Genomic DNA, 18,789 nt, shown 5'->3' with positions numbered 1-18,789 from the left:
CCGAATATCAAAGCTCACGGAGTAGGGAATAGTATTTCGGCAGAGATAAAAGTTTGGCTGCTTAACTGGAATCGGACGGTGTATATAAGAGTCTCCTATTTCCCTGGTGAGCTGTAACAAGTGGTGCACACAGTGGGGGGGGGTCAATTCGAGGACTGCAACTGTTCACCAACCTTCAGACATGACTCAGACGAAAGGCCTAAAGGTAGGAAGTGAGTTGTGAAGAGGACATAAGAGAACTACAAAGGGAATGAAGAGGCTCCCAGGGCTAGTCCAGACACAGTGGGATGAATGGCCTCCCTCCACACTCTGACAATTTGTGCGTTTCTGTCAATCAGATGGGTGCACAACTGATTGGAAGCTACTTGAGTGTGGAAAACGTAGGGGAAAATTGCCATTTTTGGCGGGAAGCATGAAAGCAAAGCCTATTATCTAAGTGGTTGCACAGCTTGAAGATTTAAAGGGATCTGGGTGTTCCAGTGCGTGAATGACAGAAGGTGAGCCTGCAGGTCAGTCAGACAGTCAGGAAAAATCATAGAATCATCGAATCTTATTGTTCATTGAATACAAGGAAATTGTACTCAGTTAGACAGGGCATTGATAGAACATGTTTGGGGCACCATGCCCAGTATCAGTAACGGTATTAGCACGGGTCCCAGGTTCGATCCCAGCCTCGGGTGACTGCCTGTGCGGAGTTCACACCTTTTGTGTGTGTTTCCTCCCACAGTCCTCCCAAAGATGTGCACTCTAGACAGATTGGCCATGCGAAGTTGCTCCAGGGGTACACGGGCTCGGACTAGCCACGGGAAAGGCAGGGTTTACAGGGATGAGGTGGGATGCTCTTCGGAGGGTCAGTATGGGCTCACTGGTCCTGCTTCCACACTGTAGGGATTCGATGGATCGTACTTAAGGAGGAATCAATCAATCAATCAGTTAATCCTTTGATCAGAATTCAACCTTCCATCCCAGTGGCTCAGCGGTTAGCACTGCTGCCTCACAGCGCCAGGGACCCGGGTTCAATTCCCACCTCAGGCGACTGACTGTGTGGAGTTTGCATATTCTCCCCGTGTCTGCGTGGGTTTCCTCCGGCTGCTCTGGTTTCCTCTCACAGTCCAAAGATGTCCAGGTCAGGGTGGATTGGCCATGTTAAATTGCCTGTAGTGTTAGGTACATTAGTCAGAGGGAAATGGGTCTGGCTGGGTTACTCCCCGGAGGGTCGGTGTGGACTGGTTGGGCCGAAGGGCCTGTTTCCACACTTGTAGGGAATCTAATCTGATAAAAAAAAGGACAAAAACACATTGGAGGACAGTTCAGATAAAGTTTCACAAACTAATATCTCTAATGGGGATGTTGCTTTATGAGGGTAGGTTGGGCAGGCTGGACTAGTGTCTGCTGGAGTTGGGAAAGTATAAGAGATGACTTGATAGAAACATGTGCAACCTAGAGGGATGTTGATGGGGAGGGCGTTTGGAAGCACCTAGAACCTAGAGACACTTTAAAAGTCTAAGCTCACCCATTTAAAACAGAAATGAGGCAGAAAATAACATTGTCTCTGGGGGTCATGGGGTGGGCTGGTTGGGCCGAAGGGCCTGTTTCCACACTTGTAGGGAATCTAATCTGATAAAAAAAAGGACAAAAACACATTGGAGGACAGTTCAGATAAAGTTTCACAAACTAATATCTCTAATGGGGATGTTGCTTTATGAGGGTAGGTTGGGCAGGCTGGACTAGTGTCTGCTGGAGTTGGGAAAGTATAAGAGATGACTTGATAGAAACATGTGCAACCTAGAGGGATGTTGATGGGGAGGGCGTTTGGAAGCACCTAGAACCTAGAGACACTTTAAAAGTCTAAGCTCACCCATTTAAAACAGAAATGAGGCAGAAAATAACATTGTCTCTGGGGGTCATGGGGTGGGCTGGTTGAGGCTCGATGGGCAGAATGGCCTTCAACTGTCCCTAATTTGTATGCGCGCACGTGCATTTAAAAGAACCGAGTGATCCCAGTTCTTGAAAGGGCTGACGGACACAAGCTTTCCTCTGAAGTTTGGTTTTGGTTTAGGTTTTGTCACAACAGGTTTAATTTTGATCGACATTCGATTCCCAGTGAAACCCAACTCACAATCTCTCACAGCGACAAAACCTTTCTCAGCACAGGAACGGAAGACCGTGGACATCCAACCGATGGTCAACAGTGGTCTTTCACCGTTCACTGGGGATAACAGCCATTCCCTGGTACCCAGGTAAGGGCTGAGGTTACAGGCTAGGGACATGGGGTTCTCACCTTCAAGACTAATCCTCCATAGAGGCCACACAGCGTAGCCAGCCCATTGAGCCCACTACAACCCTCCCCATTCACCGACCCAAATCCTGCAACCCTGCATTTCCCAAGGCTAATCCACCTAGCTTGTACATCACTGTACACTGTGGGCAATTTAGCTTGAGTCTAGATTACAGAGTGGTGCTGGAAAAGCGCAGCAGGTCAGGCAGTATCCGAGGAGCAGGAAAATGGTTCCTGATGAAGGGCTTTTGCCCTATTTCCCTGCTCCTCATATGCTGCCTGACCTGCTGTGCTTTTCCAGCACTGCTCTGATTTAGACTCTGGTTTCCAGCATCTGCAGTACTCAGTTTTGTCTGGCAATTGAGCATGGCCAATCCACCCTGACCTGCACACCTTTGGACTGTGGGAGGAAACCGGAGCACCCAGAGGAAACCCACGCAGACACGGGGAGAATGGACAAGCTGCACACAGACAGTCACCTGAGGGGTGGCGCAGTGGCTCAGAGGTTAGCACTGCTGCCTCACAGCACCGCGGTCCCAGGTTCGATTCCAGTCTATGTGGAGTTTGCACATTCTCCCCGTGTCTGCGTGGGTTCCCTCCGGGTGCCCCGGTTTTCTCCCACGGTCCAAAAAATGTCCAGGTTAGTGGGATTGGCCGTGCTAAATTGCCCGTAGTGTTCAGGTCAGGTGCATTAGTCAGGGGGAAATGTAAGGGAATGAGTCTGGGTGGGATATTCTTCAGAGGGTCGGTGTAGATTTGTTGGGCGAAATGGCTTGTTTCCACACTGTAAGGGGTTCCATGGATCCCAGGACCCTGGCGCTATGAGGCAGCAGTGCTAACCACTGAGCCACCGTGATAATAGTTAGTGTGGGATAGCAGGGAGTTGGAAATGGTGCAAACTTCCAGGAACTTAAGAACATAGAACCGGACAGCACAGTACAGGCCCTTCGGCCCTCAATGTTGTGCCGGCCTTTGATCCTACTCTATGATCAGACTAACCTACAGACCCTACATTGTACTGTCATCCATGGGCCTACCCAAGAGTCACCTAAATGTCCCTGACTCTACTCTCAGTCTCTGAACCTACCTCTGACATCTCGCCTAAACTTTCTTCCAATCACCTTAAAATAACGTCCCCTCGTGATAGCCACTTCTGTCCTGGGAAGGAGTCTCTGGTTGTCTGGTTTGGAAGGACTGCAGATGCAGGAAGTCAGAGTCAATATGAGTCCTGACCAAGGGTCTTGACCAGAAATGTTGACTTTCCTGTTCCTCGGATGCTGTGTATTGCCATGCTTCACATCCAGCAACTTAAGCTGTCTTCCAGGAACCTCGGAACTGGAGTAGGCCATTCAGCCCCTTAAGCTTGTGCTGTCATTCATGGCTGGTCTGTGGCCTACCTCAATATGGAGTCAGAGAGATGTACAGCATGGAAACAGACCCTTCGGCCCAACCCGTCCATGTCGACCAGTTATCCCAACCCAATCTAGTCCCACCTGCCAGCGCCCAGCCCATATCCCTCCAAACCCTTCCTATTCATATACCCATCCAAATGCCTCTTAAATGTTACAATTGTACCAGCCTCCACCACTTCCTCTGGCAGCTCATTCCATACACGTACCAACCTCTGCGTGAAAACATTGCCCCTTAGGTCTCTTTTATATCTTTCCCCTCTCACCTTAAACTTATGCCCTCTTGTTCTGGACTCCCCGACCCCAGGGAAAAGACTTTGCCTAGTTACCCTATCCATGCCCCTCATGATTATATAAACCTCTATAAGGTCACCCCTCAGCCTCCGACGCTCACAACGTCTTTCCGATAGGAAGGAGACCAGAATTGCACACCATATTCCAACAGTGGCCTAACCAATGTCCTGTACAGCCGCAACACGACCTCCCAACTCTGTACTCAATACTCTGACCAATAAAGGAAAGCATACCAAACGCCTTCTTCACTATCCTATCTACCCGCGACTCCACTTTCAAGGAGCTATGAGCCTGCACTCCAAGGTCTCTTTGTTCAGCAACACTCCCTAGGACCTTACTATCAAGTGTAAAAGTCCTGCTAAGATTTGCTTTCCCAAAATGCAGCACCTCGCATTTATCTGAATTAAACTCCATCTGCCACTTCTCGGCCCATTGGCCCATCTGGTCCAGATCCTGTTGTAAACTGAGGTAACCCTCTTTTTTTGACCCACACCCTTGAATATATTTGCTTAACAAAAACCTATCTATCTAAGATTTAAAATTAACAGCTGATCCAGCAGCTACTGCCATCTGTAGAAGAGTGTTCAAAAGATCCATCACCCCTTGTGTACAGAAGTGCTTCCTAACATCTTTCGTGAACGGTCTGACCTTAATTCTTCAGTCTATATCCCCTTATTCTTAAACCCCCGACCAGTGGAAATAGTTTCCCTTTATCTATTACGTATTTTCCTGTTAATATCTTGAAGATATCCATGCTTGCAGTCACAAAAGATAAATGAGTCTTAGAGTTATAGAGTCCTACAGCACATAGACAGGCCCTTCGGCCCAACTGGTCCATGCTGACCAAAATGTCCATCCACACTAACCCCATTTCCCTGCACTTGGCCCATATCATTCTAATCCTTCCCTCTCCATGTATTTGTCCAAATGCCTTTTCAATGTTGTTAATGTACCCGCCCCAACCACTTCCACTGGCAGCTCATTCCATCTGTGTACCACCCTCTGGGTAAAACAGTTGTCCCTCAGGTTCCCTTTTATTCTTTCCCCTCTCACCTTAACCTGATGCCCTCTAGTCCTCGATTCCCCAACCCTGGGGGAAAGACTGAGTGTGTTCCCCCTATCCATGCCTCTCATGATCTTATCCACCTCTATAAGGTCACCCCTCAGTCTCCCACGCTCTAAGGAAAAAAGTCCTCGCTTGTCCAACGTCTTCCCTGTAACTCAGACCGTTGAGTCCAGAAAACATCCTTGTAAATTTCTTCTGCCCTCTTTCCAGTTTAATAACATCCTTCCTAGAGCAAGGTGACCATAACTGAACACAATACTCCAAGTGTGGCCTCACCCAACGTCCTGTACAACTGCAACATAACTTCCCAATATCTCTACTCAAGACTCCTCTTTGGCAGCCAACATATAAACTTTCAGAGTGCATCTCAAAACAGGAATACAGTCTGTAAAAATTTGCAACATATTCATCCCTGCCCAGGCATAATAATTCTCAAGACTGAGGTGAAAAGTCCCCTGCCTAACACTTGTCATCTTGTTGCCCACTTGCCTTACATGGTCTATATCATCGTTGCAACCAATCTCCTCAGTAAAATTGGATAAACATTACTCTAGGCTGTCTTCTGCATCTTGTGTGCACTAACCAATCTTCCATCGATTCTAAGAAATTACCCCCAGCTCCACAAGCCCCTAACTTCACCCTTTTGGAAAGCTCAAAGATGCATGCGTAGGTGGGGAGCAGAGGGATACAGATGTTTGATTTGTTTGACAACCACGCTGACTTGCTAGAATGCTTTTCCAAGTACATTATTCCTTAAGAACAGGTTCAAGGGTAGATGTTCTAGCTGATGTATCATCCAGGCTCCTGCTCCCTGACTCTACAGTCTCCTCCAGCTCCCCCACCCCTCACTGACACCCGCGCTCCACCAATTCCAGCCTCTTGGCAATTTTCATTTATTGTCCCGGTGCCATTGAGTCCTATGCTTTACCAACAGCCCGCTTCGGGTCATCTGCAGTTCCTCGCAGTGTAGGGGGCACCAAAGTCAACATTTTGGTTTCTCCCGCTGTATCGCCCAACCCCATAACTGCCCCCACGGAAAGGATTTGTTGAGCTGCAGTCCGTGTGGAATCACAGCACGAAGCACCGGAGAAAGTCAGCAGGAATGACTCAGTATTTACGGAGAGAGAGAGAGGTTTAATGTTCTGCGTCTCTTCTTCGGAGCTGAAAACTTTCGTCGATTCATCCAGAGCTGAAAAGTCCCTTCGGCCCATCAGAACTCCAGCTAAAGGCACGCTAATCCCCAATTTCCTGCACTTGTCCCATATCCTGGAGAGTTCGGATATTTGAAGTGCTCATCCAAATATCTTTTGAAAGGCCGGAAGCTTCCAGGCAGCGCATTCCCGCTTCCTGCTGAGGGAAAGTGTCTTCTTTTCCCCCCCACAAATCCCCTCTGAATCTCCTGCCCCTTACCCTCTCGTGATTGGCCCCTCAACCAAATCTATTCAGCCTGTCCCATCCCCTCAATTTGACACACCTCAAGCATGTCCCCCCCCTCGGTCTCCTCAGCTTGAAAGAAAACCATCCAAGTCCGTCTCGTCTCTCCTTGTAGCTCAATTTCTCTGTCCCAGGCAACACCCTGGTGATGCTCCCCTGTACCGCCCTCCAGTGCTGTCACGTCCTTCCTGTAGTGAGGTGACCATAACTGCACTCAGCACTCCAGCTGTGGCCTGACCAACCCTCTGATACAGCTCCAACATTACCTCCTGACTCCTGCCAGACTGGGAAAAGGGCTGGGAGACGATGCTCTATATGGTACGGAGTGAAGGGGAGGAGGGGCACGTGCAACAGATGACGAGAGCACCCCGAGCGAGTGGCAAAGAGAGTGCGAAAGGTGAGAGAGGAGTGATAGAGATGTTAAATAGGTGTCAGTGGTTAAGAATGCAAATAGTAGAAAATAGGCCAGACCCTGCCTACCATACAGGCAACAAGGGATTGGGTAACTGGACAGTTGTTCAACAATGCCAAAAGAGCAGGATGCCTTGTCCAGGGACTGTAGCAAGGTTCCAACGAAGTCTGACATAAGCTGCAGGAACAACATCTCCGTTTCTGCCCAGTCGGGAAGACTCAACATTGAGTTGAATAGTGTCAGAGCATGAATACCACCCTCCATTTCCACTGCACCCCACCCCGGGGGGGCGGGTGGTCGTTTGAGAGAACCAGCTGGTGGTGAACCCAAGCTGAGGGTCACCGCTCCTCAGGCCTGAGGTAAGCCTGAGGAGGCAGGGTCTTCATGGTAAACTCACCCAGTGCAGCAACGAGCCCGCTCAGTTGGCATTCACCCTGCGTTGCAAAGCAGCCTTCCGGCCAACTGAGTTGACTCATCAAACCACCACTCATTCCACCTTGCCAACTTGGAAAAGCCAATGTTGGTCCAATCTCCATTTTCCATTAGTTAGTTATTGTGGGATAGGGAAGACTTAAAAACAAATCAGAAGGCTTAGGAGCAGAAGCTAGTCCATTCAGCCCATCGATTCTGCTCCGCCATTCAATCATGGCTGATAGGTTTCTCAACCCCACTACATAGAACATAGAACATAGAAGAATACAGCGCAGTACAGGCCCTTTGGCCCTCGATGTTGCACCGATCCAAGCCCACCTAACCTACACTAGCCCACTATCCTCCATATGCCTATCCAATGCCCGTTTAAATGCCCATAAAGAGGGAGAAGACAGGAAACTAGAGGCTGGTTAGCCTCTCTTAGTTGTATAGTAAAGAAGACTTGAGTCAGCATGGCTTTGTCAAGGGTAGGTCTTGCCTGATAGATCTGTGAGGAGCTAACGAGCAAGTTGGACAAAGGAGACCCATTGGACATGATCTATGTGGATATCCAGAAGGCCTTCAACAAGGTACTGCATAGGACGCTGCTACATAAGGTCAGAGCCCCATGGTGTTAAGGGCAAGGGCCTGGCATGGATAGAGGATTGGTTGACTGGAGGAAGGCAGAGAGTGGGGACTAGATTCGATTAAATTAGATTAGATTACTTACAGTGTGGAAACAGGCCCTTTGGCCCAACAAGTCCACACTGACCCTCCGAAGAGCAACCCGCCCAGACCCATACCCCTACATTAACCCCTTCACCTAACACTACGGGCAATTTAGCACGGCCAATTCACCTGACCTGCATATCTTTGGACTGTGGGAGGAAACCGGAGCACCCGGAGGAAACCCACACAGACACAGGGAGAATGTGCAAACTCCACACAGACTGTTGCCTGAGGTGGGAATTGAACCCGGCTCTCTGGCGCTGTGAGGCAGCAGTGTTAACCACTGAGGACAAAGGAGGTGTTTTTCAAGATGGCAGCCGGTGATTAGTAGAGTTCCTCAGGGGTCATTGCTGGGACCACAACTACTCACGCTCTACATTAACGCAGTGGACGAAGGGACTGAAGGCGTTGTTGCTCATTTTGCAGATGACGCAGCGATATGTGAAGGGACAGATAGCATTGAGGGAGTGGGGAGGCTGCAGAAGGACTTGGACAGACTGGGAGAGTGGGCAAAGAAGTGGCAGATGGAACACAACGGAGGAAGTTGTGAAGTTATGCACTTTGATCGGAAGAGTAGAGGTGAAGGCTACTTTCCAAGTGGGAAAAGACTCCAGAGGTCCGAAGCAGAAAGCAATTCGGGAGTTCTCCTCCAGGATTCTTTTCGGGTTAGCATGCAGGTTCAGTTGTAGCTGGGAAGGCAAATGCAATGCTAGCATTCATGACAAGAGGGTTAGAATACAAGAGCAGAGACATACTGCATGAGGCTGTATGAGGCTCTGATCAGACTAGATTTGGAATAGAATGAGCATTTTAGGACTCTGTGTCAAAGAAGAGATGTTCTGGCATTGGAGGGGGTCCAAAGGAGGGTTCCAAGACTGATCCCAGGGGTGAATGGCTTGTCCTATGAGGACTCTGGGTCTGTGATGGAGTATTAAAGGATGGAGGCTGGGCTCTGACTGGACATGATAGAGAGGGCACAGAGAAGTAGAAGAAACTAGGACCCGAGGGCACAGCCTCAGAGCGAAGGGACGACCCTTTAGATCTGGGATGAAGAGAGAGTTCATCAGCCAGAGAGTGGTGAATCTGTGGAACTCATTGCTGCAGAGGGCTGTGGAGGTCAAGTCATTGAGTGTCTTTAAGAGAGAGAAAGGTCGGTTCTTAACTGGTAAAGGGATCAAGGGATACGGGGTTGAGAAACCGATCAGCCACAATCGAATGGCACAGCAGACCTGATGGACCGAATGGCCTAATTCTGCTCCTGTACTCATTGTCTTATGGATGCCAATATTCCACCTCTAGCCCACGAGTATTTGATTTCGACATTAACTTTTGAGGTAGTATCTTACTTCGTGAGAGAGCTCCCAATCCAACTTCAGGACAACTACCCTTTCACAAAATCATGTCACCTCAACGTTTTTTTTTCCCTTAGTGCCCTGTCGTGATGTTTTTAAGAAAAGCTTTGAACATTTCCCTCTGACAGAAGTTCAGCCCAAATGGCCTACAGTTGGTCTCTCTCCCTTTTTTTTAAAGCTAAGGTGATTGGCTAATTTTCCACCTCATACAAGCTGCCAGGAGTGTTACCAAGTTTCAAATCACCTCCAGCACCAGGTTCCTCTTTGAGGTTGGAAACCAATAGGGACGCGTCAGTCCATACCTCCAACATGTTACTCAGTCTCCAATCTCCTAAAGATTGCGAATTTCGTGCGTTTCTCACTCCTTTCCATTTTCCGTTCGATAGATATTTCTTGGCTGCGTCAAGGATCCTCTGCAGTGAATGGGAAACGTTCGTCCAATTCTTCAGCCACCCCCTTACTTCCTGTTACAAATTCCCAGTTATTAATTCCCGGACACATTGTCCCGAAGAGCAATACTCAATCTTAATGTCAGAAAAAGAGTTGGAGGGTTGTATCTGAGGGGGAGGGGGATTTGGAAAAGAGCGAATGCTAAATATTGGGGGTGGGGTGGTTATGGCTGCATCCTATCCCAGATCCAACCCTCCCGACTCAGCACCGCCCCCTTGACCTGTCCTACCTGTCCATCTTCCTTCCCACCTATCCACTCCAACCTCCCCTCTGACCTAATACCACCATCTCCAACCTACATCTACCTATCGCGTCCCCAGCTACCTTCCCCCCAGCTCCCATCCCACCCCGCTATTTATTTCTCATCCACCCCCTACATTCCTGACGAAGGGCTCATGCCCCGAAACGTTGATTCTCCTGCTCCTCGGATGCTGCCTGACCAGCTGTGCTTTTCCAGCACCACACTTTCTCAACATTGACTTAGAGTCATAGAGATGTACAGCACGGAAACAGACCCTTCGGTCCAACCCATCCATGCCGACCAGATATCCCAACTCAATCTAGTCCCACCTGCTAGCACCCGGCCCATATCCCTCCAAACCCTTCCTATTCATATACCCATCCAAATGCCTCTTAAATGTTGTAATTGTACCAGCCTCCACCACTTCCTCTGGCAGCTCATTCCATACACGTACCACCCTCTGTATGAAAAAGTTGTCCCTTACTCCCTTTTATATCTTTCCCCTCTCACCCTAAACCTTTGCCCTCTAGTTCTTTACTCCCCCACCCCAGGGAAAAGACTTTGTCTATTTACCCTATCCATGCCCTTCACGATTTTATAGACCTCTATAAGGTCACCCCTCAGCCTCTGACACTCCAGGGAGAACAGCCCCAGCCTGTTCAGCCTCTCCCTGTAGCTCAGATCCTCCAACCCTGGCAACTTCTTTGTGAACCTTCTCTGAACCCTTTCAAGTTTCACAACATCTTTCCGACAGGAAGGAGACCAGAATTGCATGCAATATTCCAACGGTGGCCTAACCAATGTCCTGTACAGCCGCAACATGACCTCCCAACTCCTGGACTCAATACTCTGACCAATAAAGGAAAGTATACCAAACACCTTCTTCACTATCCTATCTACCTGCGACCCTATTTACTTCTCCAGCACCTTCAGTCCTCATTTTCTCCTGATTAGTATCTATTGACGTGATGAGGGAAGTGAGTAAACTGATGTCAAGTCTATGGATGTCACAACAATTAAGTCAGAAGGCATGTGACACCGCACTCCAGCTGACAAGGGACCATCGCTCCGAAAACCTGTCCCGAGTCCACCCCAGTGTCATGTGATTTCTGCCTTTGTCCACCCCAGTCCAACGCCCGGCACCTCCACATCACGGCTAAAATAAGTGGGAAGGAAGAGAGAGATCGCTAGGTGGGCAAACACCAGGCAGATGGGGAAGCGTGAGGCTGTGCGCTTTGGCAGGAAGAATAGAGGAGCTGAGTGTTCCTTAACTGGAGAGAGAAATTCCGGAAAGCCGCAGAACAAAGGAATTTGGGGATCTTCGTGCATGAATCACACGTAACGACCATAGGGAAGGCAAATGTTTCAAAAGGAATGGAATATTAAAATAGGGAGGTTTTGCTGAAACTATAAACGGTAGAAAGTTTAACACAACAAGAATACTGTGAACAGGCTTCGGCCTGCAATCTCCCCGGAGATATATTGGAGGCAATACAGAGAAGGTTCATCAGGCCAGGCCCACGCAACACTCCCTCTGGTTTTATTTTTTTTCAGTACAAACACCATGGAACATTCCGGCACAGTACAGGCCCTTCGGCCCTCGATGTTGCGCCGACCTGTGGAACCAGCCTGAAGCCCATCTCACCTACACCATTCCATTCCCATCCATATGTCTATCCATTGACAGTTTAAATACCCTAAATGACCCCGAATAAACCTCGGAAAGACTGTATGGCTAAGTCGGTAGGTTCGAGGGAATATTCCTTTTGGTTATGGATGGATGAGGAAAGGTTGAGTTGACTGAGTCTGCACTCATGGGATTTGAGAAGAATAAGGGGTGACCTTATACACAATGGCTCAGTGGTTAGCATAGAGTCATAGAGCTGTACGGTAATGGAAACAGACCCTTCGGTCCAACTAGCCCATGCTGACCAGATATCCGAAATTCATCTAGTACCCATTTGTCAGCACCTATCCCTCTAAACCCTTCTGAATCGTCTACCTACCCAGATGCATTTGCGATGCTGTCATTGTACCAGCCTCCACCACTTCCTCTGGCAGCTCATTCCACACGCGCACCACCCTCTGAGTGAAAACATTGCTCCTCAGGGCGCTCTCAGGTTTTGGACTCACCCACCCCCCCCCAGGGAAAAGGACTTTGGCTATTTACCCTGTCTACGACCCTCACGATTTTATAAAACTCTCCTCACCCTCTGATGTTCCAGGGAAAGTTGCTGCACCAGGGAGCCAGGTTCGATTCCCCCCCCCCCCTCACCCCCGCCAACCACGGACGACTGTCCTCCCCCCTCTGTGTGCACGGGTTTCCTCCCACAGTCTAAAGATGTGCAGGTTAGGGGAGATTGGTCGTGCTAAATTGCCCATGGTGTCCAGGGTTGTGCAGGCTAGGTGGGCCACGGGAAGGGCAGGGTAGGGGAAATGGAGTGCTCTTCGGATGGTGGGTGTAGACCGATGGGCCAAATGGCCTGCTTCCACACTGTGGGGATTCGACAAGATCCTTAGAGACCCAGACTGGGGAGAATTGGAAAGGCGGTTTCTCCTTGGGGCAAGAGTCCAGCATCAGATGGCATAGCTCAAAATAAGGGGTCACGCATTTAAGACAGAGATAAGGAACAATTTCTCCTCTCAGAGGGGAACGAATCTGTGGAATTCTTCACCACAGAGGGATCTCGAGGCTGGGTCAATAGGTGCGTTCAAGGCTGAGATAGATCCTTCATCAGGAAGGAGAATCAAGGGTCATGGGGAAAAGGCGGGAATGCAGAATTGAGGGTTATCAGTCTGACCTTTGACTGGCACAGCAGACTTGATGGGCTGAATGGTCTACTTCACTCCTCCCTGGTGGAGTTAAAAAAAAGGATCACGAGGCAGGGGAACGCCAATCTTGCGTGGTTGGTGAAAGATGCAATGATGGGCAATCGGGCCTTTCAAAAACACTGGGGGTTGGGGGGGGGGAGCTGATGGGAAGACACTGATGGCTCAGTGATTAGCATGGCTGCCTCCCAGCGCCAGGGACCCAGGTTCGATCCCAGCCTTGGGCGACTCTCTGAGCGGAGTTTGCGCGCTTCCCCCCCCTGCCGCATCTGCGTGGGTTTCCTCCGGGTGCTCCGGTTTCCTCCTGCAGTCCAAACGATGCGCAGGTCAGAGTGGATTGGCCGTGTTAAACTGCCCAGGGGTGTGCGGGCTAGGTGGGTGAGCCGTGGGAAATGCAGGGATAGGGGTAAGGGGTGCTCTTCGGAGAGCTGGTATAGGGCTAAACAGCCTGTTCCCGCACTGTCGGGACTCTAAGCCTTTCTGGAGGGGTCAGCACAGACATTATGGGTCAAATGGCCTCCGCTTGTGTTTCCTTGGATTGTACAGGAGGGGGTTCATCACTGACTGGAGCGGGGAGGATGGGAACAAGTGCTAAGAGGACACTGAAATGTGTGCAAGATCTGTCTATGTTTGCAGCACATTGAGGAAGGAAATAGCGCCGTGCCTGGTTCTGAAGATGAGATTGGACACACAGGGTAGACATCAAGTGGGAGGGGAGTGGGAGGAGATCAGTTCTCGGTACACAATCTCCACTGCAACACTTCAGTCAATAGCACAGTGATCGAGCAGGACATGGCAAAATCAAGAGTGAATCCGCTCCAAAGGAAGAGCGCCTATTTGTGTGAGGATCCGATCAAGATCTGAAAGACGGATTGCCGGGTAAAAGAACGAGTGAGCTACTGGTGGCCGGCAAAGGGGAACTGGCTGTGCCCAGGCAGTTTTCTACAAAGCAGAGAGCTGTGTTTCTGAAGTTAGAAATCTCTGGGAGGCGTAAGGTTGGGAGATTCAATTGTTCAGTCATGCGGAAGCAACCAGAGAGTCAGGAGAGTTTTTTAACAGCAAGGAATGAGGGCCTTCAGCCCATTACCCGATCACGGCCTGGTTGGGGGGGGGATTGGGGGTTGCTCAGTCGGCTGATTGGCCAGTTTGCGTTGGCTTCGATTCCCGCGGAGGGAAGGATTCCCTTCCTCAACCTTTCCCTTCCCCTCAGGTGAGAGCCTCCGCTTAAAGCTTAAAAAGGGGACACAGAACATCACAACACAGCAACAGGCCCTTCGGCCCATCCAAGTTTGACCTTCCATACGAAAACCATCTTCGAGTCACACAGTCATAGAGATGTACAGCACGGAAACAGACCCTTCGGTCCAACCCGTCCATGCCGACCAGATATCCCAACTCAATCTAGTCCCACCTGCCAGCACCCGGCCCATATCCCTCCAAACCCTTCCTATTCATATCCCCATCCAGATGCCTCTTAAATGTTGCAATTGTATCAGCCTCCACCACATCCTCTGGCAGCTCATTCCATACCCGTACCCCCCTCTTCGTGAAAAAGTTGCCCCTTAGGACTCTTTTATATCTTTCCCCTCTTACCCTAAACCTTTCTAGTTCTGGACTCCCTGACCCCAGGGAAAAGACTTTGTCTGTTTATCCTATCCAGGTTTTTCATGATTTTATAAACCTCTATAAGGTCACCCCGATGCTCCAGGGAGAACAGCCCCAGCCCATTCAGCCTGTTCCCGTAGTGTCACTCTGTGAGGAAAGACCAGTTCCTCTGGGACTGAGGCAGAAATTACTGTTAAATATCAGGTTGATCATTAATGTAGTGAATAAAGCTGGACGTGGAGAACACAAAACTGGAAAATGTTGCGCAGCAGGGTGCTTTGAAACAGAGCTATGGAACGTTTTCCAAAGTCTTTTCATCCACAATCCATATTTTTGTTCCCCTCCGGCAGTTTCGCAAACTTAAATTCTGGATTGGTGGTGCTGGAAGATCACAGCAGTTCAGGCAGCATCCGAGTAGCTTCGAAACCGACGTTTCGAGCAAAAGCCCTTCATCAGGGTCCGCAGGTTCAAGAGGGAAACTGGGGGAAAGGTGAAGTTCGATGGAATTCGACAGGAGCTTACAGGGATTGCTTGGAGCAGTTTGTTCGCAGGTTTTGGAATCTCCGGCTAGTGGGAGGCCTTTAAAAGGGGGAATTGCTAGAGTTCAAGGTCTGTCGTGTTCCTGTGAGGGTGAAAGGATTGGGTGGCAGGAATAGGGAACCCTGGATGATAAGAGATATTGAGGCTTTCACCTGGAAAAGTGTCGGAGTGGCTCAGGTAGAGGCAGGTGGGATCTCGAGAACCCCTGGAGGTACAAACGGGATACAGGAGTTTACTGGAGAAGGTAACCAGGAGGGCCGAAAGAGAGCACGAGATAGCCTGGGCTGAGATGATCAGGATGAATTGAAAGAGGTACTTTAAGTGTAGTAAAGGGGAAAGACTAACTCCAGAGAGAATAGTGTAGAGCCACAGGAGATGGGTGAGGTCCTCAATGAATATTTCTCCTCTGTGTTTACCGTGGAGAAAGACATGAAGACTTGGGAATTTGAAGAAGTTAGTGGTGATACCTTGTGGGCAGTCCGTATCTCAGTAGAGGAGGAGTTGGATGTATTAGAATGTATGAAGGTGAATAAATCTCCTGGTCCAGACCAGATATATCTAAGAACACTGCCAGAGGCTAGAAAAGAATTTGCGGAGACCTTGGCTGATATTTTTGCATCATCGTTAGCCACGGGTAAGGTCCTTGAAAACTGGAGGGGAGCGAATATTGTGCCGTTATTCAAGAAGGGCTACAAAAATAAACGTGTAAATTATCGACCAGTAAATCTAACATCTGTGGTGGGTACGTTACTTGAGAAGACTCTGAGAGATAAGAAATACTTGCGTTTGGAAAATCAGGGTTTGATTTGGAGTAGTGAGCACGGCTTTGTGAATGGGAGACCATGCCTCACATATTTGTTGGAGTTCTTTGATGAAGTGATCAGGAAAGTTGACAAGGGCAGGGCAGAAGACGTGGTCCATATGGATTTCAGGAAGGCCTTTGATAAGGTTCCACAAGGGAGGGTGCTTTGGAAGATTAGATCGTATGGAATCCGGGGGGAGCTGGATACACAATTGGCTTGATGGCAGGAAGCAGAGGGTAAGAGTGGAAGGATGCTTGTCAGACTGGAATGCCTCCAGGGTCGGAGCTGGGCCCATTGCTGTTTGTTATCGACATCAATGTTTTGGATGAGAATGTACAAGGGCATGATTAGTACGTTTGCTGATGACACAAAAATAAGCAGATTCATGGACAGTGAGGAAAGTGATCAGAAATTGCAGCAGGACCTTGATCAGCTGGGGAAATGGGCTGGGAAATGGCAAATGGAGTTTAATATTGATAACTATGAGATCTTGCCTTTTGGAAAGTCAAATCATGGGAGGAGTTTCATGGTGAATGGTGGGGCCTTAAGGAGTGTAGTGGGACAGAGAGACCTTGGAGTTCAGGTACATGGTTCTCTGAAAGTGAACTCACAGGTAGACAGGGCAGGGAAGGAAGCTTTGGACACACTGGCCATCATCAGTCAGGGCACTGGGTATAGAAGGTGGGAAGTTATGTTGCAGTTATACAGGATGTTGGTGAGGCCACACTTGGCGTATTGTGTTCAGTTATGGTCACCTTGCTCCTGGGAGGATGTTATTAAACTGGAAAGAGTGCAGAAGAAATTTACAAGGATGTGGCCAGGGCTCAACGCTCTGAGTTATAGGGAGACATTGGACAGGTTAGAGCTTTTATCTTTAGAGCGTGGGAGACTGAGGGGTGACCTTATAGAGGTGGATAAGATCATCAGAGGCATGGATAGGGTGAACACACTCAGTCTTTTTCCCAAGGTTGGGGAATCGAGGACTAGAGGGCATCAGGTTAAGGTTCGAGGGGAAAGAATAAAAGGGAACCTGAGGGACAACTTTTTTACCCAGAGGGTGGTATGCAGATGGAATGAGCTGCCAGTGGAAGTGGTTGGGGCGGGTACATTAACAACATTTAAAAGGCAGTTGGACAAATACATGGAAGGATTAGAAGGGTATGGGCCACGTGCAGGGAAGTCAAGTTCTCAATCTCGCAAGGAATTCGGGGACACGGGGAGAGGGCGGGTAAGTGGCATTGAAAGGCCCGTCATTGAGTGGTGGAGTGGACCCAATGGGCTGAATGGACTTACTTCCACTCCTATGTCTTAATAGGGTTAGCGTGGACGGACACTTTACTCAGCAGGGACCAGTTTGAGTCAGAGGGCCTGTCTCTGTGTGGTCTGACGCCATGCCTGTATCCTTTCCCTCCCTGCAGGTGCTCCCCAAGCCTGAAGACGAGCAGCGGGAATGGGGGAAGTGAACGGGAGCTGCCTCAATCCCAAGCAGTGGACGGACCATCTCTACGTGACCTTGTTCAGCTTCATCTTCCTGCTCGGCCTGCTGTTCAACACCCTGGCTCTGGTCTTCTTCTTCCGTTTCACAAAGATCCGCTCGCAGACCACCGTCTACATGAAGAACCTGGCCTGCACTGACCTGCTGCTGGTGGCATCGCTGCCCGTGCGCATCCTGTACTACGTGGACCGGAGGACCCTGCCCCCACTCCTCTGTGAGCTGACCGGGCTGATCTTCCTGGTGAACATGTACGGCAGCATCTTCTTCCTCACCTGCATCAGCCTGGACCGCTGCGTCGCCATCTGCTTCCCCATGAAGTCACGGGTGAACTCGCTGCGCGGCCAGGCCAAGTGGATCAGCGCCGGGGTCTGGCTGTTGGTGGTGGGCGCCAGCATCCCGCCCTACCTGCTGATCCGAAAGCCCGGCAACGCCACCGAAGAGTGCCAGCTCTGCTTCCACCAGAAGCCCAGCTACGTCACCAACCCGGCCACGGTGGTGCCCACCCTTCTGGTCGGCTACGGTATCCCGCTGTCCACCATCTTGGTTTGCTCTCTGGCCCTCCTGAGAGGGGTCCACCGTAGCTCTGCCGCCCGCATGGACTACGTGGACTGGCACAAGATCCGCAACATGGTGGCGGCCAACGTTGTCATCTTCGTGATCTGCTTCCTGCCGTACCACACAGTGCTCCTGCTCTACCTGGCCGCACCCAGCCAGGAGAGGGCACTGGGGGCCTCCTACCGCGCCACCATTTCCGTGGCCTGCCTCAACGCCATCTTCGACCCCCTGGCCTACTACTTCGCCACGGAGACCTTCCAGAAGAGCGTGGGCATGAAGGCCTTGAGGAACGCGCTGACGTCGAACACGGACAGCGTCGACTGCAACAACCGCTCGCGGTCGCCCCCCCGGGCGAAGCCAGATGCCGGCACCCGGAAAGGAAGGACTTGAGAGACAGGAGATACCTGGGAAAGGGCGGGGGATGGGGTGGGGGTGGGGGGGGGGGGAGGCGGGGGTGTCGTGTTGGGGGGAGGGGAATGGTTGGGGGACCGAGTCTGGCGTGCCCCTCAAAGGGAAAGGGAGGGAGGGACGGCTTATGGTTACATCAGGACAAGGCAACTCTGGCGTCAATTAAGGAGGAGGTGCTGGTGAAGGACCCGGCATTAATTGCGAGGACTAGAGGGTCCGGTGAACAAAGCGCCCCCCCCCCCCCCCCCCCCCCCCACCGGCGTGTTTCCAGCGCAGGGAAACGAGTGGCCTCATTGTCCCTGCTTGGTGTGTCATACTAACGAAGAAACCCCTTCCTTGAGATACATTTTTCTGTCCATTGTGGGCATCACTAGCTGAGCCAGTGTTTACTGCCCATCCCAGAGGGCAGTTAAGAGTCAACCACATGGCTGTGGGTCTGGAGTCACCTGTAGGCCCAGACCAGGTATGGATGTCTGTT

The 18,789-nt window shown here is 50.3% G+C and overlaps 1 protein-coding gene across 4 annotated transcripts in view; it reads left to right on the top strand.

Moving 5' to 3' along the window:
- LOC140492374 (lysophosphatidic acid receptor 6) overlaps positions 1 to 18,324 on the top strand; it is a 53,896-nt gene extending 35,572 nt beyond the window's left edge. Inside the window, exons 2-3 of one of the 4 annotated variants that reach the window (XM_072591293.1) lie at positions 14,861 to 15,000; positions 17,272 to 18,324. In XM_072591293.1, coding sequence (XP_072447394.1) covers positions 17,304 to 18,293 — 990 coding nt within the window. In that variant the 5' untranslated portion in view covers positions 14,861 to 15,000; positions 17,272 to 17,303 and the 3' untranslated portion in view covers positions 18,294 to 18,324. Of the gene's footprint in view, positions 1 to 13,633; positions 13,785 to 14,860; positions 15,001 to 17,271 lie in introns of those variants that run through there. The other 3 variants (XM_072591291.1, XM_072591294.1, XM_072591292.1) reach the window with 3 other exon arrangements.
- Positions 18,325 to 18,789: the final 465 nt, after the last annotated feature.

The sequence above is a fragment of the Chiloscyllium punctatum genome, chromosome 21 (assembly GCF_047496795.1).
Source record: "Chiloscyllium punctatum isolate Juve2018m chromosome 21, sChiPun1.3, whole genome shotgun sequence".
Taxonomy (NCBI): Eukaryota; Metazoa; Chordata; class Chondrichthyes; order Orectolobiformes; family Hemiscylliidae; genus Chiloscyllium; species Chiloscyllium punctatum.
Note: the sequence above shows the minus strand (reverse complement) of the source record. Positions and strands in the feature narration are given on the sequence as shown.